The 18,376-nt window shown below is 36.9% G+C and overlaps 1 protein-coding gene across 2 annotated transcripts in view; it reads left to right on the forward strand.

Annotated features, from left to right (window-relative positions):
• The window catches only part of GRIK2 (glutamate receptor, ionotropic, kainate 2), a 747,114-nt gene that overhangs the window by 277,441 nt on the left and 451,297 nt on the right, over positions 1-18,376 (forward strand). For both annotated transcript variants that reach the window (XM_012002617.1, XM_012002618.1), the window contains one exon: positions 16,951-17,132. In XM_012002617.1, coding sequence (XP_011858007.1) covers positions 16,951-17,132 — 182 coding nt within the window. The remainder of the gene's footprint in view (positions 1-16,950; positions 17,133-18,376) is intronic.

Below are 18,376 nucleotides of genomic sequence, written 5' to 3' on the forward strand. Positions count from 1 at the left end.
GTTATGTGTCTTTGGGGTTGCTCTTCTCGAAGAGTATCTTTGTGATGTTCTCTGTATTTCCTGAATTTGAATGTTGGCCTGTCTTGCTAGATTGTGGAAGTTCTCCTCGATAGTATCCTGAACAGTGTCTTCCAATTTGGTTCCATTCTCCCCATCACTTTCAGGTACACTAATCAAACGTAGGTTTGGTCTTTTCACATTGTTCCATATTTCTTGGAGGCTCTGTTCATTCATTTGATTCTTTTTTCTCTAATCTTGTCTTCACGCTTCATTTTATTAAGTTGATCTTCAATCTCTCATATCCTTTCTTCCTCTTGATTGATTCAGCTATTGACACTTGTGTATGCTTTGTGAAGTTCTATTGCTGTGTTTTTCAGCTCCATCAGGTCAGTTATATTCTTTTCTAAACTGGTTATTCTAATTAGCAATTTCTGTAACCTTTTTTCAAGGTTCTTAGCTTCTTTGCATTGGGTGAGAACATGCGCCTTTAGATCAAAGGAGTCTGTTATTACCCACCTTCTAAAGCCTACTTCTGTCAATTCGTCAAACTCATTCTCTGTCCAGTTGTATTCCCTTGCTGGCGAGGACTTGTGATCCTTTGGAAGAGAAGAGGCATCCTGGTATTTGGAATTTTCAGTATTTTTGTGCTGGTTTTTCCTCATCTTAGTGGATTTGTCTACCTTTGGTGTTTGATGTTGGTGACCTTCTGATGGAGTTTCTGTGTGGACCTCCTTTTTTGTCAATGTTGATGCCATTCCTTTCTGTTTGTTAGTTTTCCTTCTAACAGTCAGGCCTCTCTGCTACAGGTCTGCTGGAGTTTGCTGGAGGTCCAGTCCAGACCCTTTTTGCCTGGGTATCACCAGCGGAGGCTGCAGAACAGTAAAGATTGCTGTCTGTTCTTTCCTCTGGAAGCTTCATCCCAGAGGGGCAGCTGCCAGATGCCAGTTGGAGCTGGAGGTGTCTGTTGACCCCTGCTGGGAGGTGTCTCCCAGTCAGGAGGCACGAGGGTCAGGGACCCACTTGAGGAGGCAGTCTGTCCCTTAGCAGAGCTCAGGTGCTGTGCTGGGAGATCCACTGCTCTCTTCAGAGCCAGCAGGCAGGAATGTTTCAGTCTGCTGAATCTGTGCCCACAGCCGTCCCTTCCCTCAGGTGCTCTGTCCAGGGAGATGGGAGTTTTATCTATAAGCCCCTGACTGGGCCTGCTGCCTTTCTTTCAGAGATGACCTGCCCAGAGAGGAGGAATCTAGAGAGACAGTCTGGCTACAGTGGCTCTACCGAGCTGCAGTGGGCTCCACCTATTTTCGAATTTCCCAGCGGCTTTGTTTAAACTGTGAGGGGAAAACCGCCTACTCAAGCCCCAGTAATAGCAGACGCTCCTCCTGCCCCCAAGCTCGAGCAGCCCAGGTTGACCTCAGACTGCTGTGCCGGCAGCAAGAATTTCAAGCAAGTGGATCTTAGTTTGCTGGACTCGGTGCGGGTGAGATACACTGAGCTTGACCACTTGGCTCCCTGACTTCAGCCCCCTTTCCGGGGGAGTGAATGGTTCTGTCTCGCTGGCATTGTAGGTGTCACTGTGGTATGAAAAAACACTCCTGCAGCTGGCTCGAAGTCTGCTCAAATGGCTCTCCGGTTTTGTGCTTGAAACCCAGGGCCCTGGAGGTGTAGGCACCCGAGGAATCTCCTGGTCTGGTGGTTGTGAAGACCATGGGAAAAGCATAGTATCTTGGCTGGAATGCACTGTTCCTCACAGCACAGTCTCTCACGGCTTCCCTTGGCTAGGGGAGGGAGTTCCCCAACCCCTTGCACTTCCCGGGTAAGGCGATGTCCGACCATGATTTGGCTTGCCCTCCGTGGTCTGCACCCACTGTCTAACTAGTCCCAGTGAGGTGAGCTGGCTACCTCAGTTGGAAATGCAGTGCCTTCTGCATTGATGTCGCTGTGAGCTGCAGACCAGAGCTATTCCGATTCAGCCATCTTCCCAATCACCAAAGTGATCTTGTAACAAGAAAATTTGTCTATATCATTCTTAATTTCTTCAATGACTCCACAGTGGGCAGGGGAAGTATTTACCTAACTCACAGAATACTCCAGCTTCCTCACCCTCAGAGGTAGGGCCCAGGTAGTAATGTTCACACATTAAAGTAAATCTATGCCCCTGGCTACGGTTGATTATACCAAGAGTTAAAACAGCTGGGCCAATTATATTCTTTCTTCTAGAAATTTGGAAATGTGATGAAGAAAGATTAGTCTCTTCCAGCTGCTGGATTCAGTAGTTGAATGATGGCCATTCTTCTGTGTGAACTGTGAAGCAGACAAGGCTGTTCTAGTTAGAAAGAAAATAATGAAATAGAAACACTAAGAACAGAAGTGAAAGAAGGTGGCATCTTCATAGGCTCGCTTCTCCTTGTTTCTGATTCTAATGACTTACTGAATTCCCACATTTGTGTTTCAAGAAACTGCCTAGATTTTTCTGCTTAAGCCAAAATTACTTTTTAGCTTAATCCTGAATTATGTTTTAACTGATTGCAACTATGAAACTTCTCTTGGAAAGTACAATCTAACATGATACCCTTCATAAGTGTTTTTTATCAACTACTGGTCAGCCTCACCTTCCACTATGTCACAGCTTCTGCTTGATTCCCCATCTCTCCACCACACACCACACAAGACATTTTAACTTTTTATATTCTCATACCATGGTGCTTTGTATATACTATTTGCTGTTTCTACAATAATCACCCATCTTTGTCCCCTTGCTAAATAGTTACACATTCTGAACACTTCTGTCATGCTTTGGAGATTCTCACATTATTGTACATAAGTCATTGAAGAAAAAAGATTTGCGTATCTGTCTCACCACCACCACCACCCTATAATCTCACAGGTGGTGAACATATACTGCTTATATTTTTTAATTTCACTTCTATATTCTCAATTCAAAATACATAATATGTTCTGTCATGTATTCCTGATATATTTACATCTTTTAATCATTCATAAGATAAGATGTATGTTCAATAAGCACAATGACTCAAGACTTTGGGGTTGATGATATTATTTCTGGGACAAAAAGATAAAATAAAACTTGAGATTCTAAAGAGTTACATTCTACTTGGCATTCCCACCAGGACATAGAAGTTCTGATAATTGTTAGTCATGAGCCCAGCAACATAAAACATCATAAGCTGTTTCATCAATGTCAACTTTAAATCATATTTGATGTATTAAGTGCCAGTATAAAACCAATAACAGCAGCATCCTGGGACAGAGCCAGAATAAGAGCTGTGAAGGATCATTTGCTGTTCATAACCACATTGACTTGAGCACAAGTGGGGATTAAAGAACAGCAGGCTACCTAATCAGCCACTGTCTGGAGAGCTGAAGTTGAGTTATCACAAGCTGAGAGGGCAGTGAGAGCAATAGAAAGACAGGTGTATATCTGAACAGGTTGTCAGGAGACAAAGATGCCTGCAAAGTGGCAAAGGTGCCATCAGAATTGAACAATGAGGTGTATTGGTCCCACTGAGGGTGAGTCAGTCACACCTCCAGGATAGCAGATGATGGAAGTATGTATGATGAAGTATAGTGAGGTAGGAGAAGAAATATACAGAACTCCCAGTTTGCCCAGGATATTCCTGGATTATGCTTGTTGTCTTCGTCTAATTATGAAGCAACTGCCTCTATGTCTTCTGCTCTTAAAAAGATGCCAGTTTGATGTAAAATAAGAGTGACCGACTATAAACAACCATTGAATCAAAATATTACCAAATTCTGGACACAGACCAAAGTTACAATAATCCTGTTTAAAGGGTTTCTAAACATTGTTGCGATGCATTTCTGGGTTGTGTTTGTGTAAGTGTCTGTGTGCCCAGAATCCCTTCGAGGGAGTCTTCTCGTCCACGTAGTTCAGGGGAGGCTGATTTTCTTCTTCAGTCACCCACTGATGCCATTTGGTAGGCATCTAACCTAACTGCAGCTCTCTACTCCCACCAAATCATGCCAATCTGGGACAGAGGCCTTCCTAGGATACTAACAGAACTTTTGAGGAAAATATATTTTTTATGAGTGTGAAATTCTGATTGTCATCTGTGCTATCAAATGGGAAAAAGGGAAGGAGTAACTAAGGTAACAGAGGAAAAGAGAACAGAGAAACAAAGAATTCCTTGTTTCAACCATGCCTGGAGTTTATTCTCAATTATGGGAGACAATGAGTTACCTCTTTGCTCAATGTAGTGTGAATTGGGCCTGCACATATTACCAAGAGAGTCCTGACAAATACAACTGCTTTTTCACTAAACTGTCCAACTTTTTACCTGCCCCATCTCATTATACCAAATATAAGCCCACATGTAGCAGCTGTACAAACAGGACAAAAAAGAAATAGATAATAGGATGGGTCTAGGCTTTGGTCAACAAAGAACTAAGCCACTGTCTATGACTGGTGCTGTAGTAAGCACAGCTCTTAAATGAGTCACTTATGTGCTTATTTCTCTCATGATTGAGATGCAAGCACATTTTAATAGCAATAAGCAAAGAGATAGAATTAAAATGCAACATTAATTTTACTGGCTTCTCACAAACTGAAATATTCTGAACAGAAAATTGACCTTAGCATATACTGAGCTTAGACCTTAAAGTTTTAGAAGTCAAAGGGTTTTAGCCTTGGCATGGCCAAAAGCACTGTTTACTTTTTGATAATGGCATAATTGCTTTTTTTCATATCAGTGAAAGCAGAAACAGGAACAGCATATTGACTTTATAAGTAATAATCAGGCTGTCGGCCTGTATTAGTCTTTTCCCATGCTGCTAATAAAGATGCCCGAGACTGGGCCGTTTATAAAGAGAAAGAGGTTTAATGGACTCACAGATGACTGGGGAGGCCTCACAATCATGGTAGAAGGTTAAGGAGGAGCAAAGGCACATCTTACATGATGGCAGGCAAGAGAGCATGTGCAAAGGAACAGCGTTTTATTAAAAACAAAAAACAGTTCTTGTGAGACTTACTCACCAACATGAGAACAGTATAGAAAAACCCACCCCCATGATTCAATTACTTCCCACTGGGCCCCTCCCATGACATGTGGTGATCGTGAAAGCTACAATTTTGGATGAGATTTGCGTGGGGACACAGCTAAATATCTTAGCTCTTGCCTTCCTTAACATTTTCCTGCTGGAATCACAAATACACTTCATATAACACCTCAGTTTAGCCCTGGCTGTGACCAGGTAGGTGCTCTTTGGTATTGGTATAGGGCTAGTCTTGCATATTGGACCCAGCCTCAAGCATGTGATGGGAGTTCTGGTACTCTCTGTTCACTTCATTTTCCTTAACCCTACTTCCTCCCCTATCCAGAACCTGAGACTTCTGGTTATATCTAAGACACCACCTAGTAGGACTGCATTCTGTTCTCCATGCTGTTTTCTGTACAATTTTCTATTAAAAGACTGGTTGTTTGGAGTCACAGTAACTCCCTCCACTTGGCCAAGGGACGCACGGCCACTTTCATAGTGTATCTCTACTTTGGAGTTCATTATGTATTGAGTCAAATCTAAAATTTTATATTCCGATAGACACTGAATATGGTTTCACCTAGCTGATTTCATGTATTTAGTACTGCACCAAACCTCCTTGGCAAGTTTCTGCCTTCTTTATTCCCACCTTTCTGTCACTAAATTCACCATATTTTAAAAATAAACCTTAAAGGTTATGAATTGCTGTTGGATATACAAATATATAGGAACAATACTAGTTAGGAGGCTTTTGTTAGAATCCATTTGAGAGATTGTGGTAGCTTAGTCCAGTATGTTAGAAGAGGCAAGAGTTGGTCATTTTCTAGGTATTTTTGAAGGTAGATCTGATAGGATTTTCTAAAATGTTGGATATGGGTTGTGCCAGAAAGAATGCCATCAAAGGTGACACCTATGTTTTTTACTCGAGTAACTGGAAAGGTGAATTGCTATTATACTACTTAGAGATGACTATGGGAGGAGCAGCTTTGGAGGGTACAGAGATGGAGAACTAGTTTGGGAATACTGTTTGTAGTATCTACTAACCATCAAAATAGAGATGTAGCATTATTTAGGCACCCTGAAGACCACCCTCACTTTAACACCAACTGAAAAGTTCAAGGGCCTCCAAGGCCACCTTCACTTCTGACACCAGCTGCAATTTCAGGGGTCCCAAAGATCACTCTCAAGTTTGATAATTTGCTAGAATGAGTCACAGAGTGGACTGAAAGCTGTTATACTCATGAATACAATTTATAACAGCAAAACAATATAGGTTAAAATTGGCCAATGAATGGAGTGCATAGGGCAGAGTCCAGGAGAGGTCCGTGCCCAGACCTTTCATCTGTTCTTTCCCAATGGACTTGTGGATAGTACTCACTTTTCCAGGCAATGACCTGTAACAATGTGCATGTAGTATTGCCAACCAGGGAAGCTCACTAGAGCTTGAGTGTCCAAAGTGTTTATTAGGGTTTGATCATGGAGACATGACTGGTCACCCACTTGGCTGACCTGTAGTCTCCAGCCCCTCCAGAACTTGAGCTGATGCCACATAGCTCAAAGCCCCTACAATGAATCACATTTTTAGTCTAATCACATTGTTAGCCCAAGGTGCCCAAGTAAGCAAAAGCACTCTTGTCAGATAGGACATGCCAAGGGCTTAGAGAGTATCTCCCAGGAGCTAATGGCAAAGGCCAGATCTCTCTTTAAGTAAAATTAATTCCTTATTACACAGATGTTAAATAGAAAAGTAAATTTAAGAGTCTAGAGTTCAAGAAAGTGTACTGGTAAGAGATATGACAGTGTATTAGTTAGAGTCCTAGCAGAAAGTAAAATTCACTTAGATGGTTTTAATGAAAACATTTTGATAAAGATACCCCTTACAGGACTCCAGGCAAGATCTGGAGATCAAATAGGGCCCGTTGAGGCACGTATATACCAGCACACCCTGGGATCCAAGGGAAAAGCAGTTAACAGAACCAATGGAAAGGGTTAACGTGTGCCAAGCACAGTACTAAGTGATTTGTGTGCATTAGCTCATTTGGTTTTTCCTATATGGTAATAATTATTATGATCAAATGCTTATAAGGGAGAAAACTAAAGTTTAAAACATTAAAATACCTTTGTCTATATTTGTTCAGGAGAGAGTTAATGAACTGGGATTCAGCCTGAATCTACCTGCCACAGGCTGCCATGGCACTTACCTGATTCCAAAATTTGACATTGCTATGCCACATGTAAGATCATCCCATGGGTTTCAGCCTCTCTCCATGACTTACCTACAAAAGGGAGTCTACTTAGTGACTCTCCCACTTAGGCTTTCCTGGGGGGCTTCTGCTTTGCTAGATCAGGGTTGTGAGCATTTCTGGTATGAAAGTTTACAAATGGGAGTGGAGTAGGAAAAACAACAACAACAACAACAACAACACGTAATGGCCGAATTCTCCTGTGGAAGGAAGTTAGGGCAGAGATAAATTAAACTTCCAGGAAAACAGAAGCAAAGGAAGTATGTGTGTGTATGTTTCTAAGAGTGTACACACATACACACGTACATGTATTAAGTGTCAAAGTGTGGTTTCAGGATTTGGGTGTGTTTGAGAAGAGAAAAAAGTACAAGATTTTAGTTGCAACTGACTGTAGATTTGTACACTTTTAAAATGTTTTCATGGAATTGTAAAAGTCTGAATTCCTGTTGGGATTCTATTTATTTGAATGTATCATGGTTCAAAGTTATCATGTGTGTCCTGGCTTCAAAGAGAACATAGTGTCTAGAATGTATCGTCTATACTGTATTACTATTATGATTTTTGCTACAAAGCGTGGAAGGGCGTTGCCATTAATAAAACAATATAATGGATGTGATTTAATATCATTAAAAAATAAGCAAGAGATTTTAATATGGGGATAGCCATTATATAAAACCACCGTGCCTATCCCACCACCTGGGGTCAGATCCCATATTGAAACATGGCCCTAGACACAGAACTGGACTCAGAAACATTCTTGGCACAGGGTTTCATTTAGCTACAAATAATCAATTGACCCTGACATGCAAATTAAAACTCATTTGCCACTTGATTTATAATGTATCAAGCTAAAATGTTTTAACATGTTCTGGGTCTTCGATTTATTAGGTTGTATCATAATTTTAAAATAAAGAAGATTTCAAAGAAAGAAGGCAATATCTCTGTAAAAATTAGCATTCAGACTTGAGTATGTCACAAGGAGACTAGCCCTCCAATTCTATTTTGCATAGCTTTCTTTTCCTCCTCTGAGAAGGTGAACAACTCTTTGAAGATTTCCTTTCATTTCCCTTTCTCTTCTCTCTTATTTCTCTAAGCCCCAATTATCTCTGTTTTCAGTGTTCTCTGTACTGAACAAATCCACATCACCACCCACCTCCAGAAGGAGAGAATGGCTGATAAAAATTTGGAGATTGGATTTTGTTTCAGTGCCAATCTACTACTCGTGTCAAACCATTTTAAATTTTCTCATTATAGTTAGCTCTCTTCTCTATTTTTACAGCATTACCATACATTACAAAATCCATAGCTGGTACATATGCACTATTTAGTTAGCCTTAAAACATTTCTGTAGCCCACATACATTCTAATAAAATTAACTCTTTGAAATGCCATAGTTTGACTTCTCAATAAATTATTATCTTTTCTCAACTGAAAAAAAAAGATGATGATCAAACAAGGAATGTAGGTGAATAATTTTTGTGTAGCTTATAATACAATGCATTTTGGGTTGAGTCTGAGCTTGCACAAAGACTGACTGAAGTGATAAATAGGCCTGATGATTAAGTCAGATGGCAAATCACTAGTTTGTATAGCTGCCGAAACGAATACCTAGGTATGGGAGGAAACCTGGGAATCCCTTCCTGTGGGTAGGGTAGAAGAGGCCTGCCATAGAGGTGGTGTGATTAATCTCTAGAAGAGAGTGCCGGCTGCAGTGTGCATAAATGGCTACTCCTGGATTCTCCTTAAAAGTTAAATTGATGACAGTCTCTTAAAAGAGCAGCTCAGCCCTCTGTCCCTGTAAGATAAAGACAAACCTTGATTTCAGCTACTACTGAAATAAGTGAAAGTAGAAAAAGGTTAAAAATAACAGTACTGTACTCTTAGTGAAGGAATTAAAGGTAATAGAAGGTTACTCATCTACCAAAGTATAGGGATAATTGCAATGTGGTGCCTTTTTTTGTTGTTGTTGTTAGAAGATTTTGTGGAGCCCATCTGTGCAGATTGTTTCTTTTTTACTATCATTATATCAATTAATTACATTAAGGAAGAAGGGGACACTTTAATTAAAAGACTGTTTTAAGGAGTTATAATTCTACTCTGTCATTAAATAATTTAACAACTTAAGCACCAAATTTGTTAATAAAGAATAATTCTGAAAATGTTTGTTTGCAAATTATTTATATTAACCACATTTTCAGCAAAATTAATTTTACCTTTTTATTTCATCAAATCAAAGTGTCCATTGATTTCTTCATTTTGACCAATGGACTGTAGGATAGGAAGACATATAAACCATCTCAATTATTTTAAGAGTCTTATTTTATCCTAAAAGAGAAAGAAAAACATCTCATTTTCCAAAGTATGCATATTTGCTTGTGTATGGTATGTCTGATTAGGGTAATCTTTTCTGAAATTGGCATTTTTAGAACATGATGAGTTGCAAACAGAAGATATGGCTGGTGAAAAGATGGATAGAGACCCACAGAAATACATATATAGCCAATAATGTAATTAAAAAACATTGCTGCTACTTAAGTTCCATACTTCTTTGGATAAAAACCTTCATCCACATAAGTTACACTACAGGAATGCCTGCCTGTATTTCACATAAAATGGGTGGGTAAACATCTATTTTTTGCATGTCTTGAATGCATCTTTCTTTTTGTCAGCCATCTTCCCTTCTTCCAGAGTGTGCTAGATAATAGAATTCAGAGACTTGTATCTAGATGTTGGGGAATAAAGAAAGCAAAGGATTAAGAATGAAAATAAATATGAAAATATGAGAAATAATATGGGGCAGAACAAGGGAGGCTTAGAAGCTAAGAGAAGATTCTAAGCAACTCCTGGTGCAGGAGTTGATGGAAAGTGAAAATTTAAAAATAATGATTCTACGTTCTGTGTTTAAAGAGTTCTCTAGACTGTTTCTGTCTGATTGAAATAGTGAGCCATTTTTTTGAACATCGAATGTGAAAAGCATTATAGAAACTACTTTTGTATTAAAAAAAATGCCGGATTCAAATTGTATCTCATGCAGTTGAAGACTGAATAAATAATATCTAGAATCAGTGTCTTACACATAGTGGATATACAAAAAATTTATGTGGAATGAATGAATGAAGACAACATTTCACTCAAATTTTCAAGTAGGAGATGGCGAGTCCTACTAGTAGTGAGGTTTTTATATTTTTTTTCATTCTTCAATATTATTCCCCAGGGAAGCTGGCAAACTGAAATCTGTTACATTAATGCCAGCAGAAATGTATAAGTGTGAAGAGAATAAGTAAATATTTATTGTACCTGATGGCTCAATGGACTATCCACACGAGCTTTTAAGAGACTTGAAAATACTTGGCAATATTTATCCTTAGGATAAACTCTACAAAAACTACTTGTGGATATTATGTTCAGAAAATTTCTATTTTGGGGTCAGTTGAGCTTTTTCGATTAAAAACTGGTGAGCTAATATGTAACTATATAGCTCCTTTCCTTTGATATTGAGTTAATTTCTTAATTTTTTTTTTAATTCTAATGTTAGGTTTTCTATCTAAATCAGGGTCAAAATATCCAAAAATAGAGATAGTGGCTAGTGCATTTTTAATACAATATTTTCCCATGTTAGCCAATATAATCATGACAAATTGCCTTTTATTGAGAGTCTAATATATGCCAGTTTATTTTTCAGTGTTTTCCATGTTAAACCATAGGTCATTTTACCTTCTTATAGGGAAAAATACATCAAAACTGAGAGTAATATAGTGCCTTGCGCAAAGCCACATGGATTATAAAGTTTTGAACTGAAAATCAAACCCAACACCCCAGCTATAATAGACAAAATCCCCCAAATTTACATTTGTCTCTCACAGTATCTTGTGAGGTAAGTAGGGCAAAAGCAATTTTATATTCTTTGTTCACCTAGGATTGCTATTTGATTATTCTGCATTTATGGAAATAATTTGGTGAGAATGATAGAAATTTAAAGTAGGAACGATTTAGGGGTAATCTAAATTAGCAATTCCTAGACATTTTAGTTTTAGTATCACTTTACATCCTTAATAATTACTGAATATCTCTAAAAGCATTTGAAATATGTGCTATATTCCTTGATACCATATTAGCAATAAAAATTGGAATATTAAATTCATTATTAGTTGTTTAATAATAATAATGGTAAACTACCCGTTCACGCAAATATTATATTTTTATGCTAAGTACCTAGATGTTCCAAAACAAAACAAAACAAACAAACAGTGAGAAGGGTAGCATTATTTTATATACTTATAGTCTCTTTACCATTTAGTTTAATGGGAGGCAGCTGGATTTTTGTATCTGCTTCCTCATTCAGTCTGTTGTAACCTCACATATCCGGTAACTTCTGGAACATTCCACTGCACATGTATGAGAGAATGGAAGTTAAAAACAACAACAACAACAACAACAACAACAACAAAAAAGAAGTGCCAGGCACAGTGGGTTATGACAGTGATCTCAGCACTTTGGGAGGCTGAGGCAGGTGGATCATGAGGTCAGGAGTTTGAGACCAGCCTGGCCAACAGGGTGAAACCCTGTCTCTACTAAAAATACAAAAATTAGCCAGGTATGGTGGTGGGCTTCTGTAATCCCAGCAACTGGTGAGGCTGAGTCAGGACAATTGTTTGAACCCAGGAGGCGGAGGTTGTAGTGAGCCAAGATCGCGCCATTGCACTCCAGCCTGGTTGAGAGTCTGAGAATATGTCTCAAAAACAAACAAACAAACAAACAAACAAACAAACAAACAAAACCAACTACTTAGTATTATTTTTAAAAAAATAGCTGGACTTTAGGGACCCTTCTGAAGGGTACAGGTGTCTGTGGAGCCACTTTGAGAGCTGCTGACCTAGATAAAAGTTTCATTTAGAAGACATGGAAATTAAGATGTCTCATGGATCTGCTACTGATGATCGATTAGAGAGGGGCTGATACTTTCCTACAAGGGTATTAGATACGGCTAGGGTGGATGCTAAAACTATATTATGGAAACATATGAGGATGATTTCGAGTGGAGGTTGTATGTTACCTCCCTCCCACTGATGGCACAAAAACTAATCCCCACAACCCTACTGAAACTACCCTTGCCTGGAACAGCAATGATCTTGTTAAATTCAATAAACATTTTTTAAGAAGTACTTACTGAGATTTGTTTGTTAGCAGCCCTTGACATGGCTGATCACTCCCTTAATTTTGACTCAATTGTATGATCCTCCCATGATCTCAGACTCAGTGAAAGCACCCTCTCTCTCCAGATGCCCAACCAGAAGTCAGAAACTTCCCACACTCTGATCTCTTCATCACCAAGTGCTCTCAATCATCTTTTCTTATAAATATCTTGGTATTCCATCCACTTTTTTTTTCTGCCTGATATTTTGCCCTGAATATGCATCTTACCTCTCTTGCATTATCACTACTATCTTCTAACTATTTCATCTTATTCCTTATTTTTATATGTTTTCTTTTTCCAGATTTTATTTTAGTTTCCAGGTGTGCATGTGCAAGTTTGTTACATGGGTAAATTTTGTGTTATGGGGGTTTGGTGTAGACATAATTTTGTCACCCAAGTAATCAGCATAATACCAATAGACAGTTTTTCAGTCATTAGTTCACTTAGAATAATGAACCCCAGCTCTGTCTATGTTGTTGCAAAGGCCGTGGTCTCATTTTTATGGCTGTGTAGCATTCCATGTTTACATGTACCACATTTTCTTTATCCATTCCACCACTGATGAGTATCTAGGTTGATTTCACATCTTTGCTATCATGAATAGTGCTGCGATGAACATACACATGAATGTTTTTTACTGGTAGAATGATTTCTATTCCTTTGGATATATACCCATTAATGGGATGGCTGAGTTGAATGGTATTTTAAGTTCTTTGAGAAATCTCCAGACTGCTTTCCAGAATGGCTGAACTAATTTACATTCCCACCTTTTCTCCACAACCTCACCAGCATGTTACTTTTTGACTTTTTAATAATAGTCATTCTGAATGGAATGGAAAATATTTGCACACTATGCATCTGACAAAGTTCTCATTTCCAGAATCTACAAGGAACTCAACTCCACAAGCAAAAAATAAACAACCCCATTTAAAAATGGGCAAAGGACAGGAAAATACACTTCTCAAAAGAAGACATATATGTGGCCAACAAGCATATGAACCGATGCTCAATATCACTAATCATCGGGGAAATGCAAATCAAAACCACAATGAGATACCATCTCACACCAGCCAGAATGGCTTTTATTAAAAAGCCAACTATTTCTTTCCCTGGTTCTTCTCATCAGTCCTCTGTATCTGAGCAGTTCTTTTGAATTACAGGTTCCAAGTGGGCACTTTTCACAGCTCTTAGGTTAAAGCCCCAATTCTTTCAAGTATTTTACAAAAGCCTCTGAAGCAGCCCCATGCTCGCATCTACAGCTGGGCTTTGTCATTGATACTTCTTTGTTTCATAAGATTCTCTGCCCTGCTCCCTCACTTCCATGACAGTATATCAAAACTGTTTATTCTTCTATGCATTCCTTCTACTCTTTCTCTTTTTATTCAAATATTAACTTAGGTGTCACCTCCTTTGGAATAATTTCCCCTGAGTCCTCCCACTCTGAGTTAGATTATCCTGCTATATGATTCCTCGATGATGTGTCCTTTCCAACCAAAATATTATTTGCCACTCTTCATTTGTAATTACTTACCTAATATCATTTTCCCCTGTATACTTTTAGTATTGTGTGCACAGAAACTTCATCTGATTTTCTCTTTCTACAATGGAAAAATAAACAACCCCATTAAAAAATGGGCAAAGAACATGAAAGACACTTCTTGAAATTATTCTACCCAATATTGAGAACAATGTTGGACCTATAGTGAGAAGATTATAAGTCATACACATTTGTTAGATGCAGGATTAAATGAATATTGGTTTTTTTCTCTCTCTTTCCTGCAGTTAGTTGTATTTATGGTTTTCTGACTCACCTTTATGAAGTTGAGAATCATGCTTTGAATTAATTATTTTATTGTCCTGTTAGTATAATATAGTTACTATCCTGTATGACTGCTGTGCCAAAGTGGTTCAAAGACTGGCATTCGCATGACATTTACCTAAAATCAGGTGAAACCAGGCCTATATTTGAAAATTGGCCTCATTCTTTTGTGACCAAGAAGGTCATCCAGGAAGATTGGTTAAAATATGCATGCATGAGTTCTATCCACTGAAGATTCTGAATTGATTGTTGAGATTGTAAGCAGCTCCACAGATTACTGACATGCCTTCCAAAGTTTAGGAACTACTGCCTTACTGCAAGAATACACTGGTTTATTTACAAATAGTAGTTAAAGAGTTACCTTGTAAAATGTACTCTAATTTAGTAGCAGAGCACTCCCTTGTGCAAAGAAATGTATAGTTTTCTGTACATATATGTTTGGAAGGATGTCATAGCTGAACATTAAACTCTAGCAGGTGTTACAAGTTCAAGTATCTATTTTTGTTTCTGTACAGTTCAATGTTAACACGTGTACTCATTAAACACATCTTAATTCTCTAGAACTTATTGTAGTATGTTTAATGGATACATTTAATATCAATTTTTATGTAGTATTTCTTTAAATAACATTAGTAAATATTTAAATTTGCAAAACAAAATGTGATAATACTATTTTACCATGCAATTTTTGCAGCTGTTATGTGTAGAAGCTGTTACGTGTAGAATTTGACATGGTAAAATTCTAAAATAACTTACAGTGAAGCAAGTTTATGGGGCCATGTGTTTTTAAAACAAAATATACCAAGTATGTTTGTGAATTCACATTTTTATTGTTAATTGATATGCAATAATTTTGCATATTTATGGGGTATAATGTAATTTTTGGAACATGTATATATGTACTGATGAAATTAGAGTAATTAGCATATCCATTATGTTGAACATTTATCATTTATTTGTGATGAGAACAAAATCTTCTCTTCTAGCTATTTTGAGGTAAATAAAACCTTATTGTTAACTGTAGTAATCCTTCTAAGCAATAGGACACCAGCATTTATTCTTCCTTTCTAATTGTAACTTTGTACCCACCGACCGTCCCCTCTCTATCCCTCTCTTTCCTCTACCCTCCTGCTTATTTTTATTTATATTTATTCTTGTTTTCAAAAAAGTTAAGTAGCAGGTATGTATACATGCATACAGACAACACGTGCACCCGTGCACACACATACACACACTCAAGAAAAAGAAAGGAGAAAGAGACAGTTTCTGATTTTTTATAAATATTTTGCTTTATTGTTGTTTGTCATACTGTATTGATGAAGGTAGTTTTTCAGAGAAAATAGAAATAGAGAGATAATAACATAGAGATGAGATTTTTAAGAGATAAGAAGAGAGTAGAAAGAGAAAAGAAAATTGCTTCATTTGATCCAAGCTGCAGTTGAATTGGATGATCTTTTTTTCTTTTCACACTCTTTTATATAGTGGATCTTTTGTGTCAGTTCTTTAATGTATTTCATTACTTGAAGATTGTGTAAAGGAATACATTCAATAATTTGTCTCTTATTTTAAAATGCATCACAGTTACATGACTTATTAGAAATTTATCCATTAATGTGATATATTTTTAACTTAATTATCAGGTACTTCTCTAGTAGAATGCTTACTTTATAAATATATGCAGGTATATTTACTTTTTTTTTTTTTTTTCCTTTTTGTGGAGAACGAGGTCTCGCTATATTATCCAGGCAGGTCTCGAACTCCTGGGCTCAAGCTATCCTCCCACCTCTGCCTCCCTGAGAGCTGGGATTACAGGTGTGAGCCACCGCGCCTGGCATATTTACTTTTTAATTTAATGCTATTAACTAGAAAACAATACAAAAATTGTTAGCTTTATATTTTAAAATAATTGTGGTTCAGACTATTTAAAATCTATTTTATTAAGGAAAGTTATTTCATTGTTATATATACAACAACTTGTATTTTCAGATTATTCACCAGAGCATTACTTGTTACTGACGATGAAAATGAAGTGACCAAAGTTTCTAGTAATAGAGAATAGTTACATAAATTAGGTGCGTGATAAAACACAGTGTTCATTAAAGGCAAACTAGAATAATAATCACTGACTTACAAGGCCCTCTAAGGCATTATCACAAAACAATTGTTAATGTAAAATACAATACAAACAAAGCTATATGTGTACATGTGTAAATGCACAGAAAGTGTTATGGAAAAACAGTATTTCAAGACATTAATAGTGACAACCTGCAAGGGAGTAAAACTGGGGTATAAAGGGACACTATTTCACCCTATGTACTTTTATACATTTAAGTTATTTATATTAACTTTTAGTCATGTGTTTCTTTCATAACTTGAAAAATGCCTTAAAGAATTTGAGAAATGTTTAACAAAAATAACAGAGGATATGGGGTTCCTTTGAAAGAGGAATTTCAATAGTTGCATCATTGAATACACTTATACATGGTCAAGAAAATTATGCATTCTTGGCCATATCAAACTATCTCATGTCATTTATAATATACAAACCTACTATGTAACCACAAAAATTAAAATTAAACAAATAAGAAGAAAATCATGCATTCTAATGAGTGTTTTCTGATTCTTTGTCCTACTCTATTTTTTATCCCTAATATTCTTTTTTTTTTTTTCCATTTTAATTGAAGGTCTCATTCGTTTGCAAGAGCTCATCAAAGCTCCATCAAGGTACAATCTTCGACTCAAAATTCGTCAGCTACCTGCTGATACAAAGGATGCAAAACCCTTACTAAAAGAAATGAAAAGAGGCAAGGAGTTTCACGTAATCTTTGATTGTAGCCATGAAATGGCAGCAGGCATTTTAAAACAGGTAACCTTTAAATTATTTCAATTCTTGCTTTCTTCATAAACTTGTACTTACAATATGATCTTCTTTGAAATCAAAATGTTATTGTTATACAATCAATTATATAACAACCTTGATGTAATTTTGTGATAGAAAGTCTGACAATTGCTTTTAATTAATTGTCTTAAAAGAAAAGTAATGTAAACAGTGATGATCTTCAAAACAGGTTGTTTGAAGTTTGGAAGTTATTTTCAAATGACTGCAATGCTGTTGGTTAATGAGATAGTTGATTAACAAGATAGTTGTTTCTTTCTGTTTCGAAATGAGGGAAGGAACTAAGAGTCAACTATTGAGCAGCTCTCTCATTACAATCAACCAGTAGGAAAAAGATGTAATAGATTTACCATTTACCTGGTATCTACTATAAGAGACTTTACATATTTGATCTTATTTCATCATCACTACCAAAAAAAAAAAAAAAGTTGGGACTGTCTCTAATTTACAGACAAACTGAGTCCCAAAATGAATAAGTAACTTGACCAATGTCAAGTAACAAGAATATAGCAGAGGGATTGATATCCAACCTAATGATGTTAACACGTATTCATTCCAGAATAAAGCATTGCCTGACAAAAACCAACCAACCAACCAAACAAACAAAATCTTCTAAATCAATCAGACAAAACAATTTGTAGCTGTGAAATCTTTTAGTATTATGTCAGTATTATTCAGACCTAACAGCAAACTGGAAAACAGAAATCATTATCAGTCCATATCTTACAGATGAAGGAACTGAAGTTGGGAGTTAAATGACCAGAACAAGACCATACACTTACTATGTAGTAGAGCTTGGATTTGAACACAAATTTTTGGATTTTGTTTCTTAAACTCTTTTATGCACACTGAGCTGACACCTTGGTAGCTTGGAACTAGTCAGCTGTTTAGAAATCTCTCATGTATAGGATAAAATATTTCTACTGGAGAGCTACGCAGATTCAGATGTCAAATTATATCCCATTAAATATAACTGCCAATAGTAAATGCCTGTTATAACATGGTTAATTTATTAAGCAGATGTTTATCCCATATTCCAATATAAATGCTGATTTTCACAGTAAAATATTTAATTAGATTTGAAAAATTGCTATAGTTTTATCTTTGGATAATAAAACATGTGAGGGTTTTGGGTTTTTTTTTTTTTTTTTTTTTTTTAAGATTGAATATTACTATGTACTAAACCACTGAACTCTAGAGTCAAGATTTAGTTT

The sequence above is a fragment of the Mandrillus leucophaeus genome, unplaced genomic scaffold (assembly GCF_000951045.1).
Source record: "Mandrillus leucophaeus isolate KB7577 unplaced genomic scaffold, Mleu.le_1.0 Scaffold690, whole genome shotgun sequence".
NCBI classification, from domain to species: Eukaryota; Metazoa; Chordata; class Mammalia; order Primates; family Cercopithecidae; genus Mandrillus; species Mandrillus leucophaeus.